General features: G+C 37.9%; 1 protein-coding gene across 7 annotated transcripts in view; it reads right to left on the reverse strand.

Annotated features, from left to right (window-relative positions):
• FGGY (FGGY carbohydrate kinase domain containing) overlaps positions 1-17,998 on the reverse strand; it is a 152,145-nt gene that overhangs the window by 111,743 nt on the left and 22,404 nt on the right. For all 7 annotated transcript variants that reach the window (XM_085307962.1, XM_085307963.1, XM_085307961.1 and 4 more), the window contains one exon: positions 11,353-11,441. In XM_085307962.1, the coding sequence (XP_085164088.1) occupies positions 11,353-11,441 (89 nt within the window). The remainder of the gene's footprint in view (positions 1-11,352; positions 11,442-17,998) is intronic.

Below are 17,998 nucleotides of genomic sequence, written 5' to 3' on the forward strand. Positions count from 1 at the left end.
CTGGAACATATTAGAACTCCTGCAGAGAGATCTCCAGTTATATTCATACCTGGTGTTACCAGAGTGCCAGCATGAGGAATGGTGAACACTAAAGGACTCTAATTGTTTTTTGAGGCACTCAAATTATATGTATTCTGGACTAACATTACCTAAGATGGCACAGGAAAATTACTGTTCATTAAGAGGACCGTAGCAGCTGCTCCTTTCCAAATCTAGACTGCACATCTATGTCCACAGTGTTTGGAACATGGAAGCAGAGAGGGCAGAAATGGTATGGGATGGAACCAATAGGAGGAATAAGTGTGGACAGGATATCACACACTTAAATGATTTTCCCTTCCTTATGCAGAAAGGCAACCAGTATGCAGCATTACCTTCTCACAGGTAATGCTCTCAGAGAGTTAGGCACAATATCATACCTACTTTTTTCCATTAAGATAGCAAGCACACTGTATTTGTTTCTTGAAAGTAAAATATTCTCATAACATTGTGCTTTCTCAAAAGATCCTTTTTTAGGAGGGAGTGCAGGTTCAAGTATAGGTTCATGGAAGGAATCTCAGAAAGTGGAAATCAGAGGAAAACAGCTTTCTATGTATTTTGTGGCATGCTCTGCTTTCCCCTTCTCATCACTTACCACTAGATATAAAAATATCTTATTGTGACAAGCCTGGCTCTTCCTTGGAAACAAAGAATTCACCTTGGATAATGAGGTTGGAAGGGGAGGACAGTATTTTAAGGCTTTCAAAATTCAGTGAATGAAAGCTAAAGTTATTATTTCCTTCATCCTAGTAACACTGGCCTACACATCTAAAGCCCTGATTACTTTTTAATCACTGGCATTTCCTTCTCTGAAAATCCTTAGATAAGCTTTCCCTGATCAATACAGTGTGAAGGTCCCCAAAAGCCACTATTTCACTTTGACAAAAATTCCTTTCGCACAGGTATTACAGAATTCATTCATAAAATGCTTTCTACAGACTCCCTTCTCTTCTAACACACACTCTAGCTCATGGAGCCTGAAAATCACAGGAGGAAAACCACCACTCAGGGATTTTGAGTTAACTGCAGTTCCTCCCAAGGAGCTGCAACCAACAGCATCCAACCCAAGGATGATATCTCTAAGGAATGATGGCTGTTTCCAGATCCCCGCTCAGGACAGTGTAATGTGAAACCACACGTGATACATCTATACCACCAGCATGTTCTTAACTCAGGTTGATAAATTTGAGATAGTGTGCCTGAACTAAAATGAGGTAGACAAATACAAGACTAACTTATATATTCCACAGGGAATCTGAAAATGAATGTGATCAATCTGAGTCAAAAATGAAAACTGCTCATTCATATATAGATACATATGAATGTGTGTATATATATATTAAATATATATTATAAAATAAGTATATATTAAAATATATATTATATATATATTAAATTAAATATAATAAATATATATATATATAATAAATATATGTTAAAAAATCTGAATATTATCTGAAGTCAGCAAGTGCTAGAAGATAAAATATAGATCTTCACCCCTTCACTTAAAAATGATGCCAAAATGCTACAGTGGAAACTAAAACTTCAACTATTCTGTCCATGGGAGAATTAAGTTTCCTGTGCATACGGAGTCTAGCAACTGATTAGCATAAGTCACCTTTCGACATATCTTGCTGTATCACACTGCAATCATCATTGCTTCATCCGCTTCTCTCAAGTCAGACTGTCAGAATCTTACCACTGAAATTTAATTAAAGAAGGTAGTAAAAAATAAATGAATAAACAAACAACCTTTCTTTGAATGTCTTTGATTCCATAAATTGCATGTACTTTTCATCCACAGAAGACCGAATTACAGCCTTTCACCTAATAAGCAGCCTAATGGAACGGCCCTAGAATAAAGAACAGGAGGAAGGAAAAAACAAATCCTTGGTGATTTCATATAACACATTATATATTTATATAATACTGGTCTCGCTAACTGGGAACATCAATTTGTAAGCTACAGTAAAAGTGTTCACTATCTTAATGCGAGTAGAAGGTGTAGCCAGTCACTTATAATGAATCAATAACCAGATCTTACTTAAAGTGGCAGATGGTCTAGCACAACAAAGAAATGACAGAACATATGCAGAGGTTTCTGCTTTCTTTAGATGTGCTCTTGAAGGAACTGTACCACTGATCTAGGATGATTTTACAGGCAGATGACAGGTCAAGCTTAACAGCACACTATTTTAAATGTTACAGAGCTGGCAAAATTGGTATCACTGCTGTGGATAAAGAAGGATTTCCTTCTGAAGTCTGAGCTGTCAGGATATTTACACTAAGCAGCTAAAAGGTTCCTCTCTGGATTGTACAAATGAAAAAATAGAGAAAAAGTATGTAAGCTAATGCTACTTTAAAGAGACAATGTTAATCAACCTTGACACCATCAGTGTCATCCAAAACCATGATCAGAATTTCCAGTGAAAACTACTAACATTAAACGGATTTAGATAGACAGCCAACAAAAATAAAGCAATATGTACAAGTAAACTGTAAGGCTGTTGTTACAAGCATGCACTACAGAGAAAGGGATGGGAGTAACATTCTAAGGGTAAAAAGCACTTGTTTGGGAAATCTGTAGGAAAGATTGGTCCAGAAAAAAATGATTTATAGTGTGCCAGAAAAAACGATTTATAGTGTGATCTGCAAAAATGCCTATAGAATAGGATATCAAATTCTCACTATAAGATGGAGAGAAAGCTGGACACCCAACTGAACACTGCAGAAAATGTCATCTTCCAAACTATATAGTTATTTCATACATATAAAATAATAATGACACCTTCCTCCTTAAGAAGGACATTTTAAGGCTGAATTCATGAAGACTTTCAGATGTATGGCATCACAGGATAAAGCTTTCGGATTTTGGGGTAGGGAGGCAGTTGGTTTGTTTTTAAAGCCCCTTATAGACTAGTAAGTTTAAGTAAGCTTTAATACTTTACACACTGTATGCACACACATATTGTGCAGATTTCATGCTACATAGCTTGCTTTTCCTTCATCGGATGAAAATTCCCCTGGAATGTTACTGTTTTCAGGGTTTTTTTAAAGAAGTTTACTGCAGGAATTTATGTGTTATATATATGCACATCAAAACTGCTGTGGCTCTAAATGACCCAGGAGTTCATAAACACAGCTATTTTCTTATCTAGTTCAAATTTATGCAACAAAAGCAATTATAACATTGTTCTAGCTGAACAGAAACCCAGTTTCACAAAGGACAAGGAGTTTGCATGGAGTTTTCCAAAACGTTTCACACAAACTAGGGTTAAAGAAGAAGATAAGATTGTTTGTAATACGCTTTGTATCAGGAAGGTGTGATCCCTGATGATGTTCTCAGAACCTAGTGCTAAAGAAACATACGCCCTGAACACTCAGGCTATATCTGAAGAGAACCACGATTAAAAAACAAAAAGAAGAAAGAGGACAAACCCCTCTGTGGTTTCTGCTTTATCTTTCCTCAGAATCTAAGTCCAAAACACCACAAGCTCCTTACGACACCCTCTCACGTCCCTTATATGCTGTTATCCAGTGCTAACCTTAGTTGGCAAATCAGCAGACCAGATCCTTTCAGTCTCATCTCTTTACTAAGTTTATTAAGGGGACATTATTATCTGACCTTAGAGAAGCTAGTAATTACAGTGTTCAGAAATATATTGCTTCTGTGTATGATCAACAATGAAAGGGTTGTTTAAACACAGCTTCTTTGCCTTGATGGAAGACTATGTGGGTGTACCACTCATCAAGTCAAGTAAATCTTAATGACTATTAAGGAAAAATGAAAGACAGAACYGTCTTCTCATGTGCAATAGCACATTTCTTTAAAAGGCTTCTTATGATGTAGGGTGCTGCATTTTGAGGATGAAGAAAAAATACCTTTTAATGACAATGAATATATGAAACCCGATTCTTTTTTTCTTTTTATTCTTTTTTAATTTTTTTTTAAGTGTTGGAGATTGTCTTACCCATCACACAGACACACACATACAGACACACACATATATACACTCTTTCAAACTACCACACTAGGCAAGATCAGAGCTTAACAGCCAACAAAACACACATTCAATCCCTGAGATCATTTTCCTGAAATAGAAAACTACGTATGTTTCTCAAATTTCACATCAAGCCACTCCACAGCCCAAACTGCAGGGGAGAACAGTCAGGCCTGCCTTTGGACTTGGGGTGTAAGAACCTGAAAACATGATGATTCCTTTTATATCACCACATTTCTCGTTCACAATCTAAACTCACAAACATCCCCATTAAACAGCATTTCTAGTGTGGGTTGCTTATCAAGCAGTCTTTGCTTTGTCAAATTAAGACACATTGCTTTGGATTAGTGAGACTCCCTGAGTTCAAAATGACTTCATGGTTGGCTCAGAGTTCACTGTCTCTGTGGCAAGTTGCCAGTAATACATCTACTACTGCGCCTGCCCCCACTCCTTTTCTACACTGACCTAGCTGACTTTTTTTAAGCAGCAAACGAACATAATACAAAACTAAGAGCTAGATGCTGTCATGGCTAATTAAGAGCCCAAACACCTTTTAAAAAAGATCAGAGTAGTAAATATTTGACGATGTGAATGCAAATCTCTGAAATGCAACATCTCAATGTTATGTCAAAGCTGTTGGAAAGGGACAATGCAGTTTTTCTTCACTGTGCAGATACAGTTAGACACTATGAAGAGCTCTGGTTCTTGTGGAAAACACATTAAGTTTCTTTTGCTAATATTTTGTAAAGGGCATTTGTACGATAACAATAGCTAAAGCTTCCTGTTTGCCTGTGTGCTTCCTGGCTAACATTAATGAGCCCTGCTAACAATTTTCTTATTTAGCACACAGAATTCCTTCAGACTGCTCAGTAACTCACGACCCAAGGACACGTCAATTTTAAATTAATCATTAAAAAAAATCTAACAGTAATGGCACATACTGCACCTGCCCTTCATATTCCTGATCATTTTTACAGCTTTACATTTCCTATTTTCTTACATCAGATCAGTCTGTGTGTCACCAGTCTCCAAAGAACATGTTTTGAATTTATTAAAAGCCTGATACAAGTGGAATTCTCTTTTTTTTTTTTTTTTTTTTTTTTGGCAAAGACATACTCCCAGGGACACTTGCTATTGGCTTCATGACAGGAAATTCATGGTACTTTGTCCAATCCACAAAAATACCATCCTTCCCCTCCCACCTAGCCCTTCAAGATAATTCTCTCTCCTCCAGAGACTTCTCCAAACAAGTCTGCAAGTCTGGAGTCGTTGGTTTCTTTTCATAAACAGGACACAAAACCCGAGTGCAACTCAGGATACTGTCACTGCCACATAGACTGCAGTGCTAATCAGGAAAGCTTTGTGAAATACTCCCTAGCCCCTTTCCTTCCAAAGAGGGGAGCGTAATTTTTCTGTAAGGCATCTTTTGGAATAGGCACAAAATATAAATAAAAAGTAGTCAAACACCAGAGTCCTAGCTAAAGGACATACATTAGTCACGGCAAGGCTAGAAAGGAAGGGCAGCTGGCCCCAAAAATGCACATCACATCTCACTAACCGGGATTATCCAATCCCTTAAAAAGACACAGGCATCCTTCAGATAATCATTTAGCTTACACTAGTTTGTTTCTTCTACAACACCTCTAAACATAAGCTCTTCTTCCAAACTCTTCTCTTTTCAAAGCTTCCAACCTATCTGGACACAGTATTTCACGAAGACTTCACTAACCACAGTGATGAAGCACCTCACAATCTTAAAAGCAAGCAACCTCCTAACAGTGTACCGTGTGGTAAAGCTACTATCTCTGCTCTACAGATGAAGAACAGAAACACAAGAATGAATAAGAATAAAATTCTCAAAAGTATTCAGCTGCCTAAACACCTTTGAAAATGAAGATTTAATTGATTTCTCTAAATCACGCAGAAGACATGACATAGCAGACATATCCAAATTCTTGGATTTAAAAGCATCTTCCTAGCTTTAATGTTTTATTAAGAACCTTTATCACTGCAGTTCAACAACAGACCAGATTTTGCTTCTATTTATCGCAGCATATATCTGCATCAACCCCACTAACATCAAGGAGCTGGATTTAAATTAGTACAACAGAGCCACCTCCAGCCCTAACAATGCGAAACTGGGAAAAGATTACAAACAAACCTTAAGGACCAAATTATTGCTTAATATATATAGTCAGCTATTTCAGCGTGCACAAGCCAAGGAACTAGCATCTTTGTTGTAAATGAAAAAAAAACATTTTTTCAAGGTGTTTCTCTCTCTCTCTCTCTCTCTCTCTCTCACACACACACACACACACACACACACACAGAGTCCACCAATACTAGGTATGTGTTTTCCAGAAACGCTTTATAAGAACTACAATAATTTGTTTTTGCAGTCTGTGCAGTCATGATAAATGTATGAATCTCTTTCTTATAAAACTAATTTTCTCTGGACAAACTCACGATCCTGAGATCTATGCTGGGAGGAAAAAATTTATGAGAGATCCACAGTAGGTACAAGAAACATCTCTGCTGACACCACGTTCCCTCCCCTGAGGCCAGCAGTTGAAGAGTGACTGTACAAGTATTTTCACAAAAAAAAAATCCTTTTGATCAACATCCATATATAAGATGAGGTATCCACTTTTTTTTAACTTTAGGAGGAACTTTCTTGCATGAAATATGCAAGATTTAAAGGGTTCTAAGCTTCTGTTTTCCTCATTCATTCTGGTTCTTCTTGATTTCTTACTTATAAATAATTTCCCAACTTCTTCTTCAATAGGTATTGAACTATGTCTTTTCCAGTGGCTTATAGTCTGATKGTGGATACTTGCCATCTCAACCATAGCCAGCCTGATATTCTTACCTAGGTTTCCAAATCCTCCACCACAAATTTGATCTCTCTTTGTTATAGTTCATCTTAAACCAAGTAAATCTGGTAGAGACTAACTGTTTCTCCAGTGAGTGAGTTGCTTTTAATTAGAAGTGGCCCTGAGGCAAAATCCTGGATCTAAAGACACACAAGCTTTGGCAAAATCTGGTCATGAATTTCATCTGATTTAGCAGCTTAGAACTATTCTTGTCTGCAATATAATCGCTCACAAGACTTTACAAAGATAATATTGCAAAATAGAGGTGTCCCTCTGGTAAGACTCTTCTGTCCATAATACAGTCACCTGTAACTAAAACCAGATATGTACTTAGAATATATTAAGATAGCTTCATACAAAATACCATACAAAGGAAAAATTACCAGAGGTTATAGATGGTGGGTGGAGGATAGCAGTGAGTCACACTCATCATGAATAAAAGTGCTGAGCCCCTGAACAGCATTTCTCTATKGAAAACAATGCTCTCTTCATCTCCACAACAGTTTTTCTGAAAAAAGTCAAATGTATATCCAAATGGCAACACCAATACTCATTGTTGCAGTCTTTTAAAAAAAAAGTAAAGTTCCAAAATTTTTTGACTAAAGAACTATCAGTAAAAATTTATAAGGTCTTTCATCAGCCCAAAGAAAAAATAACAATAAAAAAAGGTATTTTTAATATGGAATATTACAAGCAACAGTCTTCTATGAACAATRGGAATCAACGAATTGGAAATCATTCTATGCAATTAATGAGTGGAAGTTGTCCATTAAGATACAGAGAGATTTCAAAGACAGTTGATAAAAATCTCCAAGTAGGTCAGAGTCTCCACCTCTCAGGTAAGAAACATATTATTTATTATATAGCCACTGGAAAAAATCTTCACTTAGCAGCAAAGCAGTTCAGGCCAACAGAAATCACTTGAAAATTATTTCATATTCACAAAGACACATCATGAACTGCTTTCAAATACTTTAAATCCTGGTAACACACACACTGCTTAACTTTGAGCACTGAGAAATCTCACTGAAGCCAAAAAGACTAGACTCAGAGTTTAATATTAAATACATACAAAGGATTTAAGAGAGACACTTAAGAAATGTAAACAAGTAAGAGTAATACCTACAGTGCATGAAGAAGAATTTCCTACAAAAGTGCCTTTGAAATTTTATTCATTTTAGTGAAATCACCACCACAAATTCAAGAAAAAAAATCTTTCTTATATCAGGGCCAACTTTATGTATCTGATTCACAACAACTAACACTCTGCCTTGCCCTATGAATAGGCTCCTTTATGCTTAAAGGGAGAAAAGGTGGTGAGAATCTTACTCTTGATAAATTCATACTTCCATAGCAATGTGAACATACACAGGACAAACTACTTGATTTTGAGAGGATTTAATCACCAAAGTAAAGGGAAAGTCCACCCCCCCCCAAAAAAAAACAAAAAAACAAAAAAAAACAAAAAAAACAGGTGTGCAGCAGAGAGAGGGCAAGATAGGAAAAAGAACTGTTTTGATTCCTACAGAAGATTTCTTGTCATTATATTCCTTTCTCTTTTTTTCCCTTCTTTCAAATGTTACTATACATTCCACTGGAGCCAAAACAATCAGCTTAATTTTGAGGAACACATTGAGAGAGTAAGGGAGGTGGTACAAGGTAAAGACTTCCCTAGAAATTCTTCCCTAACATAATTCTTCTCACCCTTACAACACTTATCTGTAAAAACAAACTTTTGTAATAATGGAAATGGCATTTCTAAGCAAATAAACCTGTGATTCAGTGAGCTCTAATCTGGAACATATACTCTTCTTCAGCATATTTCAAAACAAAAAGAGATTCTCTGTCTSACCTCCAGAAGGTTGTAACTAAGAACCAGAACTAAAGCGAGGTGGGACGAAGAAACTATAATCACCACTATGACTTCTCTTTGCAGATTTACTTCCAAAGCAAAACCTGAGTTTGACCGAATTTTGACAGTCCTAGAGCCTGTACAAGCCCTGACAGCCTGACACAAGCTAACAGCATCACTACTGTCACCCTAACTCCGCTCCCTCCTGCACACCCACAAGTAACACTGCCCCAAACTGAATCATCCAAAGGAATCATGGACAAAAGCTCTGTATCATATTGTGAGTTCCCACACACACCTTCCTAACTTGCTTTTAAACCTCCTGCCACACGTTTCGGTTACACCCATATGCTGCAGAGAATGCTGAAAATCTCACCTCAAACACTAAATAGCTACATAACTGGTATAATTCCTACACCTCAATACAATCATTTATTTCCCAGACAGCTAAAAGATTAGTCACAGTAACAGTCACATTTTTAAGTCTGAGAGAAGGCACTGTTGCTCTTTTCTGTCTGCTCTCACAACTACACTAGGTTGGAAGTTGAGAGAGAAACAGTGAGAGAGATCATGTGAGTCAGCGAGATAGAGCACACAAGAGAAGCATTTCCGTTATGCAATACGGCCACAACCATTAGAAACAAGAGGCACAAAACACGTTAAAGATCAGGGAGGGCTGTGAGGAGAGCAGGAACTCTGCCCATCAATGCTATGGATTCCTTTCCTCAAGTAAGAAGAGAATTCTCTTCCAAAGTACAACCCCTCTATCCAAATCCCCCTCCCTTCCTTTATCAAATGAATTGCAAATAATACAAATAACATTCAACTCCAGTCCCCTAGGGATTGTATCCTACTTTAGCTTCTTCAGCCATTAGTACAAAGTGAACATTTCATGATCTGTCCACAAATTCCATCTCATCTATGATTCATCATTTTAAGGGGCAGGTTTAGCTTAGTTGGTTAGAAAGTAGTGCTGCTAATGCCAAGGTTGCGGGTTCAATCCCCGTACGGGCTACACTGAGGGTTGGACTAGATGATCTCCCGAGGTCCCTTCCAACCTTACCATTGACTGATTCTTTGATCTGGCCCAAAGCCAAGTTAAGACTGTGTTTGGAAATGAGTTCCAACCATGGCACCCAACCACGTAAGATGGGTAAAACAAAGACACTCTTATTACATGTAAGAGCAGGTAAAAATGTTTTCCTGTCCTATTAAGCAGAACCATTAATAGAAAGGCTGCTAGAATCTGTAATCAAATAACGATGCCAGATCCGTAACCTACCTCAGAAGGTTCTCTTTAGGACAGGAGACCACTTTTCTCATGTATGACTATGCCTAAATCCCTAAATAGCTAGCTGAGGAGTGCTCAATCTGTAGAACCCTTAAGCAGAATATGGAAGAAAAGCCTTTCTCCATCTAGTCTCCATCTAGTCAAAGCATGCTAGTTCCAATTCAAAGTCTTAGGTACTTTCACAAGATGAATGTCCTGCATGGCACATCCTCTAGAAGCCTGAGAACTATCCTCACGAAATTAGAGCTGGGTCTGGTGACAAGACCTAGATTTAAAGATCTTTTGTGTTAGAGCTGCTCCTTTGTTATGTAATTGTACAGCACATAGCAGAATCAACTTTCAGAAGAGAATATTTGAGGTACTACTTTTCAAATAACAACCAGTAAWTTCTTATACAATCAAAGCCTTTGCTCTGACCCCTTTTTTGGCATGGAGGGTGGTCAAACACAGCATACTCCCCTTCTTTAAAGCAAGGTACTTAACATTAGCTGTCAATTATGGAGACTACAGGGAGACAGAAAGCATTCAAATGAAAAGAACTGTGTCTGGTGAGAAGGTATTGTCCATTTGAGAGTCTAAAACTATCCTGGAACCAATTTTCATTTTAGACCAATTTTGCACAGATATAATTCCACAAACTGCAGTGGCAGTATCTGTGATTTGCACTGAGCTAGACATGGAATTGGGCCATAAGACCTTTTTAAGATGACTAATACTGTACTTCAGCAACCGGTTCATGAACTTGTTACTCTGCAAATGCACTTCACTCATACTGAAGTCACTTTAATCAAGATTCTAAATGGGTTTTTTCAAAGGATACTATTAAACTACTAAGCAAATATTCTGAAATGCTTTTTAGGAGCAATACAGCTGCTGTGTTTTACACTGAAGCAACCATTTTTAACAAGATTTTACCTTATCTCCAAAAAGTGTTTTGTTTGGATTTTCAAAAAGTCAATAAATTTGTCAACCAAAGATTTCAWAGAACTGTTAGTAGAATATTTCACAGTAACTAGAGCATTCATACTTAGGTTCCAAAATGGGGTACAAGACCAATTAACTGATGGTTGTAGCAACATACTGTATCTGTGAATTACATTGCTCACATGAACAACTGTGCTCAGGAATGCACAATGGAAGTGGGAGATAGGTTCAAGATGTTTGGAACAGGCTGAATTACACACAGATGTACATAACAGCACATCCTGTCAAAATGAATTAAAAGCAGGAACATACATAAGAAAATAGACGGAAAAAAMCAAAACAAAACAAATCATATCATTATAATCAACATACCTTGCAGTGACACCTGTTGCTTTCCAAGATAAGAAATCTGGAAGATCAAAGAAGTAGCCTGCCTTCTCCCAGCATGATTCTCGCAAATTCTAACAAAAAAAATTTAGAAACACAAATATTAGAGGCCAGATATGATCATGTCTGCTTTTAAAGAAATTAAGAAACCTGCCAGTTATGTAAAACAGGCAATTTTTCCAAACTCAATATTCTGATCACCCACCCTGCTCCACTCATTTTGCAGTTATTTACTACCTGAAGAACTGAGTCTTTTCCCTACCACTAATAAACACTAAGAAATGATTTTCCCAAAAATAATTCATGGAGGCAAATGTTTCAGAGTAGTAATATGGGCTCAATTCCCAGTCAGCTTCTGAATATCAGAGCACTTTCAAACAGACAACTTGCTCAAAAAATATTTACTTGAATACAATACTTTCTCAAATTATCGATTTTATATTTGATTCTTTTGAACTTTAAGTACAGGCAGAAAACAAAGAGCTCTGCGAGTGCCAGAACAAGCAAAATGTCCAAATTTCTATTGCAAGCCCAGCTGACCTAAGTATCTAAGAACCTGCAAGCTTTCAGTGAAGTCTTCGCTATGGTTGGGACCTCCAGGAACTCTCAGCTGCATGGATTTACCAGTAAAAATAAGTGTTAAACCCACATTACAACTATCTGATTTCTGTCAAAGCATGCAGAGGAATTCCAACCACCAACGAACACAAGGTTACCTCTGTGAACTCCACCATTCTGCAAAATTTAGTTGAAATATGTAACAATATATAAAGCAGTATGAATGCCTAAATTTCCATTTGAAAAGAGATTTAAAGTTATTTCTTCAACGGAGGAGATATAACTGAATAAAGTTATAAGAATATCCTCCAGTTAGGGGTATGATATCTGCAGGCTCCTGATAGTCATGTGGCACTTCCAAACTCCTAAAAAATTGCTCGACCAAGACAGATCATTTATACAGAGTTTTCCACACACTACTCTGTAGAGAGCTGGTGGTCCAGAGAGTACTTCTCAGTAGTCTATTGGAAGAAACCACTACTGGGACAGGTCCTATCCTTTGTTCCCATCTCCAAAACATGATCTGGATTTGGCTAATGATCCCAAGGTGTTTCACTAGTATTCCTTTTCCACGTAAACAACATCCATACTTATCATACAGTATCAGACAACGATGAATGGGAAGGTAATTTACCTATGAGTAACCATCTATTACAATGTGACAAAAAGAGTGAGAATCATTATGCTGCAATACAATAATCCCATCCAATGGCCATATCTGGCCACAGTATATTAAAATAACTAAGGAATACCAAAACCAAACAAAAGTCAGTACTGCCAACCACAAGGTTCAAAGAGCAGGCCTCTACAAAAAACCTGCTTTAAAAAACTTCAGCAATGTTTTAATTAACTGTAACAGTGATGTCTTTGATCATGTAAGGGCTGCTGTACTAGAAACATGCATTCTAGTTGGGGTCTTTGTGACATGAAGCCAAGCTAGGTGATGTAACTTCAGCAACATCACAGGCTAGGCCAACAACTGCATCTAGCAGGCTGAGTCAGAGAGCTGGAGAAATACTTTGGAAGTGTATGAGATGTGGGTCTTCAGCTCAGCACAAGAAATTAAAAGKATGATTTATGTCCTTTTTTGTCTCTGAGCTTTCAGATCCCACATTTTTCATTTATTCTCCACAAGTTTAGGCCAAGACTCTTGTACCAGATTCTAAGAACAGAAGAAGATTACCTTAGAAAAGTGAAAGTATCAAACACTAAGAGAATCTCTGTAATATAATGAGCAAAATTACTGCACTAAGATATCACTACTCTAGTGAAGGTTCTAATAGCTTTGAAGTTATGCCTTTCTTTTCAAGGCTGTTTGTATCAAAACAGTCAATAAAAGTGTCAATGACTATCATGATAATTTCATTATCTGCATTATAAAAGTTCTTATCTGTTTTCTGGAGTTAAAATTAATTAACTACATTATAAAGAACATATATGTTGAATTAAAAGAAACTGAAGAAACACTATTTGGTTCTATAACTTATTTCTGATACTGTGTGATTTCAACCCAAAATCTTGCAAGTCCTAGGAAGTTACTGAAACATAATCTATATATTCCAGAAACTAAAATGGAACATCTAAATATAGAAAAAAAAAGAGTTTTGGATCATTCAGATAATTGACCTTCTGCAYGTTTAGCTCTTCAAAAGCACTTACTGGATTCCTATTGAGTTCAAAAAATAAATGATCATACTGCAGCTTTTTATTATAYAAAGCACAAGGTTTAGATGCCTGTTAGAAATTGCTTGGTTTTGACTTACTTCCCTGGTGTATGTTAGCTGCTACTCACATCAACTTTAACTTTACAGGTGAATGCAATGGTACTCCAAAATTTAATACAAAGATCACTCAGCCTGGTATTTTGATAATATAAACCATGACGTATTGATAACATACTTCATAGTCTTCAAGGAGCAATGGAAGTAGATTGGCTATTAATTTTGTGTTTATCATAAAAGATACTGGATTAATAATAACTGTCCTCTTCAAACAAATCTGTTTATCAAAGAAACTCCCTAGATCCTGATTCTATTACTTCAAGAATTCCCAAAAGCCACATGTTAGTGACACTAAATATGTTGTTTCATGAACATCCAAATGATTCACTCTTTGTCATCTTGATGCTTTGTCATCACTAATTAGTGCAGACAAAAATATCATAGTATGCCCTGATGCTTTTTCCAAACAAATTTAAAAATCACCATGTTTTCTACACTCACTGAAATTCAATCTAATTTATTTTCACTCACACTCAGGAATCTGCAACCACATTAAAAGCATTGTAGAAGAGATTTGGGAATGTTCCTAATGCTGTATTCATATCCTGCGACTCACTCTTCAAACTTACTTGCAAAGAAGTAAATTCAATCCTTCTGTTTTCCAGGGGTACTTATGCTCTTTATTTACTTTTTTTTAATTATTAGTATTGTTAAACTATTATACTTCCAACCTTTGGAGATCCTCATAGATATCAACATCAATCCTGAATATGCTGGGAGCAATGTATTCAGGCGTTATGAAGTGCAATATCGTTCAGGTTTTTTGGACAAGAAGTCCCCTAAAGGGAAGGTAGGGGATGGGARGAACTGATACAGATTGCAGTACAGATTGAACTCCTCCATTTATTTACCGAACAAATGCCATAGCAGATGTTCTCCTCATTGCCTGGCTTATAAACTTTGACATGAAATTGGAGGACTTGCACACAAAGATAAATGTATAATTAAGCCACCGTTGCCCATTTATTTCTTGGCAAGTCAAAAGTTTATCGTGAACTCATACTGCACAATTTTGTAGTATTATGCATATTTGTTCACTTTTAGATTGGCTTAAAAATATACACAAACACACACACATGTACACAGAATTTCATGTGAGCATTTTGGGGGTAGCCTTGGCTGCAGTGACCACAAGATGGTGGAGCTCAGGATCCTGCAGGAAAGAAGTAAGGCAACAAGCAGGATTGCAACCCTGGACTTCAGGAGAGTGGACTGTGGGCTCTTCAGAGACCTACTTGGAGGAATCTCATGGGTTAAGGCRCTAGAAAGAAGGCGGGTCCAGGAGAGCTTCTGGAGAGCAGCTCTGCAGAGGACCTGGGAGTGCTGGTGGATGACAAGTTGACCATGAGCCAGCAATGTGCCCTTGTGGCCAGGAAGGCCAATGGTCTCGTGGGCTGCATTAGGAAGASTGTTGCCARCAGGTCRAGGGAGGTCATACTGCCCCTCTACTCAGCCCTGGGGAGGCCTCATCTCGAGTCCTGTGTCCAGTTCTGGGCTCCCCAGTACAGGAGAGACATGGAGCTACTGGGGAGAATCCAGTGTAGGGCTACAAAGATGATCCGAGGGCTGGAGCACCTGCCCTATGAGGAACAGCTGCGAGAGCTGGGCCTCTTCAGCCTGGGGAAGAGAAGACTGAGGGGGGATCTGATCAATGTGTACAAGTACCTGAAGGGAGGGTGTCAAGGGGACGGGGACAAACTCTTTTCAGTTGCCCCGTGTGAYAGGACAAGAGGCAATGGGCAGAAATTGAAGCACAGGAAGTTCTGCCTGAATGTGAGGGGGAATTTCTTCCCTGTGAGAGTGACGGAGCACTGGCACAGGTTGCCCAAAGGGGTTGTGGAGTCTCCTTCTCTGGAGATATTCAAGGCCTGCCTGGATCCAACCCTGTCTAACATGCTCTAGGTGACCCTGCCGAGCAGGGAGTTTGGAGTAGATGATCTCCACAGRTCTCTTCCAACCTTACCCATTCTATGATTTCATGAGGCACATTCCCCTTGGGAATGTTGAAAGCCACTTTTACACTAATAATTTACTGGTTTGYTAAGCTAATTTGAGTTAACTTGTTTATAGGATGCCTTTTGTTTGTACTCTTAGTGAGTATATTATTTTCCTGTAAGACAAAGCTATTTTCAGATATTTAAAGTTTGTGCAAAGTTTTTTTTTTTCCACTGGAAGTAAAATGTGTATACACACACCAAAGACCTCCTGACTTTTGTTACTACTAATATAGATTAAATATGAATCAAATAATCTTAAATCTTACTATAAACAGTCTCCAAATCAGATCCCTATTGACCACGTGATTAACTAAAGATGAGCTAGAAGCAAAACATCTGATTTAGCACAGGACATCAGTCTGAATTTCATGGCCACTTATCAGCCTAAATCCACAAATTCAAAAATCATCCCAAAGTGATGTGTTAGACACCTGGATTAAAACCAGAAAGGACACATGGAAGAAGAACGTTCTACCATTTAGTGTAAAAAACAAAGCTGGTATGACTGTTCAGTTCCACCTCTAGGCAAAATCCAAGTCATCTGAAAAGGAGAGACAGAGACTCATCCACTGAACAGTTTGCTTAGCCCAATTCAAACCAAATTTTTAATCTCAGTCTCCCAGACAATCTGTAACAGTAGGTTATACAGAGTATCAGTCTCTCTCTTTCCAAAAAAGAAAAAAAAAAAAAAACCCTCAGAAGAACACAAGAACATCTTTCTTGCTGTTAAAGTAACAAAGAGAACAACTGCAGGCTAGTGATTCACATCCTTAAGGGGATGAAAGAAACTGATGTCCCACTCCCTACTTCGATTCAGACAAAACAGGAATTTGAACTTGGATCTCTCACCCTGCAGATCAGAGAGCAAAGCACACTCCAGAGCTATGCGGAGGTACCCAGGGTAGGCTCTGAATTCTATCCTCGTCAGAGCCAAGGCTACAGACTGATAAATTCTGCAGCTACGAGTTACACACAGAATAATTGGTTAAAAATTAACTAACCAAATTATCAGATTCATCCTGAGGCTGTAACTGTGACTTCTGGAAGGAGTGGAGAGTGGAGGAAGCCTGGGAAGTATCATGTGAGGAGGAAACTGCTGAAGGTGAAGAAACCTGTCTCGCTGCAACATACCGTCTCTACCTTCAAGACACTGTCTCAAATATCTTCAGGTATTTTCAAATCCCAGGCCTCCCTGAGGTATCCTTTACACAGCACCACGAGTCAGGCAAAGAGTCAAAGTCCAAGCCAGACAGGGCTATGTGCATGACAGAGGGACAGACCAGATATAAAGACTGAACGGGCAGGAGCCCTAGCAAGACAAGAAAATCTGTGTACATGCTTGTAAGCCCCACCATACTAACTGAGTTGAGAGATATGGCTGGAAGACAGAGCAAGTAATACATAAATGGAGAAGTGGAGGTGTTTCAAATCTTCCAGCTGATAATTCTGTCTTTGAAGGGTTATTTCAACTCTAATTAGCAACTGCAATTGAAAGCGGAACTCAACAGCCAGAGTACAATCTATAAATACATGTCTATACCAACAGAGTAACAAAAAGTTGTCAAAGAATTCATAGCCATTCCTAACCCAGAGTTCAATTCTGAATCCAGTAGCTCAGATCTATTCTCACTTAGCAGGGAGTTGAATTTTTTCTTTTTTTTAATGGCAAAATTTACCAGTCATATTTAACAAAACAAAAAGCTGCAAAGACAGCAAGTAAGAAGACACACATGAACAAAGAAGTTACACGCTAACACCAGTACTATTTTCTCCCCTCCCATGGCCAGGGAAAGAGCTGTTCTAATCATTTCTGCAAATGATCCCATCAGCTGGCAGCTGCAAGCCTAAGGTGGACAGAAGAAAAAACAATGATGTATATAAAAAAAGGGAGCTGTAACTGAAGATAGGAACAGTAACATACGGAGAGGTCATTGGGCAATGTGCCAGAAAAAGTATAAAGAAAATTACTGAAGAACTATCAATCTTCATTTATTAATTGCAAAGGAACAATGTACTTGCCAGTCCCTCTATGAAGTGATTTTTTGCTAAAAAGGAGGCTCTTCTTTGCCCTTATTCTCTATCTTAAAAAATGAGGTGTAAAAGCAGAGTTCAGAAAGACTGCATCTTATTTGGAGGCAGTTACCAAAGAAATACCTATTCCTAGTCCAGCAATCCCCACCCACTTAGAAAATGCTACAGCCCCTCTGATTTAATGGGAATAGTACATTTTACAAATAGCTGATCTGTAATGTCATTACTATGAGGAAAGCATAACAAATATCCTTTTGTTTTGGC

The sequence above is a fragment of the Rhea americana genome, unplaced genomic scaffold (assembly GCF_003343005.1).
Source record: "Rhea americana isolate MKP2758 unplaced genomic scaffold, rheAme1 scaffold_27, whole genome shotgun sequence".
In the NCBI taxonomy this organism is placed as follows: Eukaryota; Metazoa; Chordata; class Aves; order Rheiformes; family Rheidae; genus Rhea; species Rhea americana.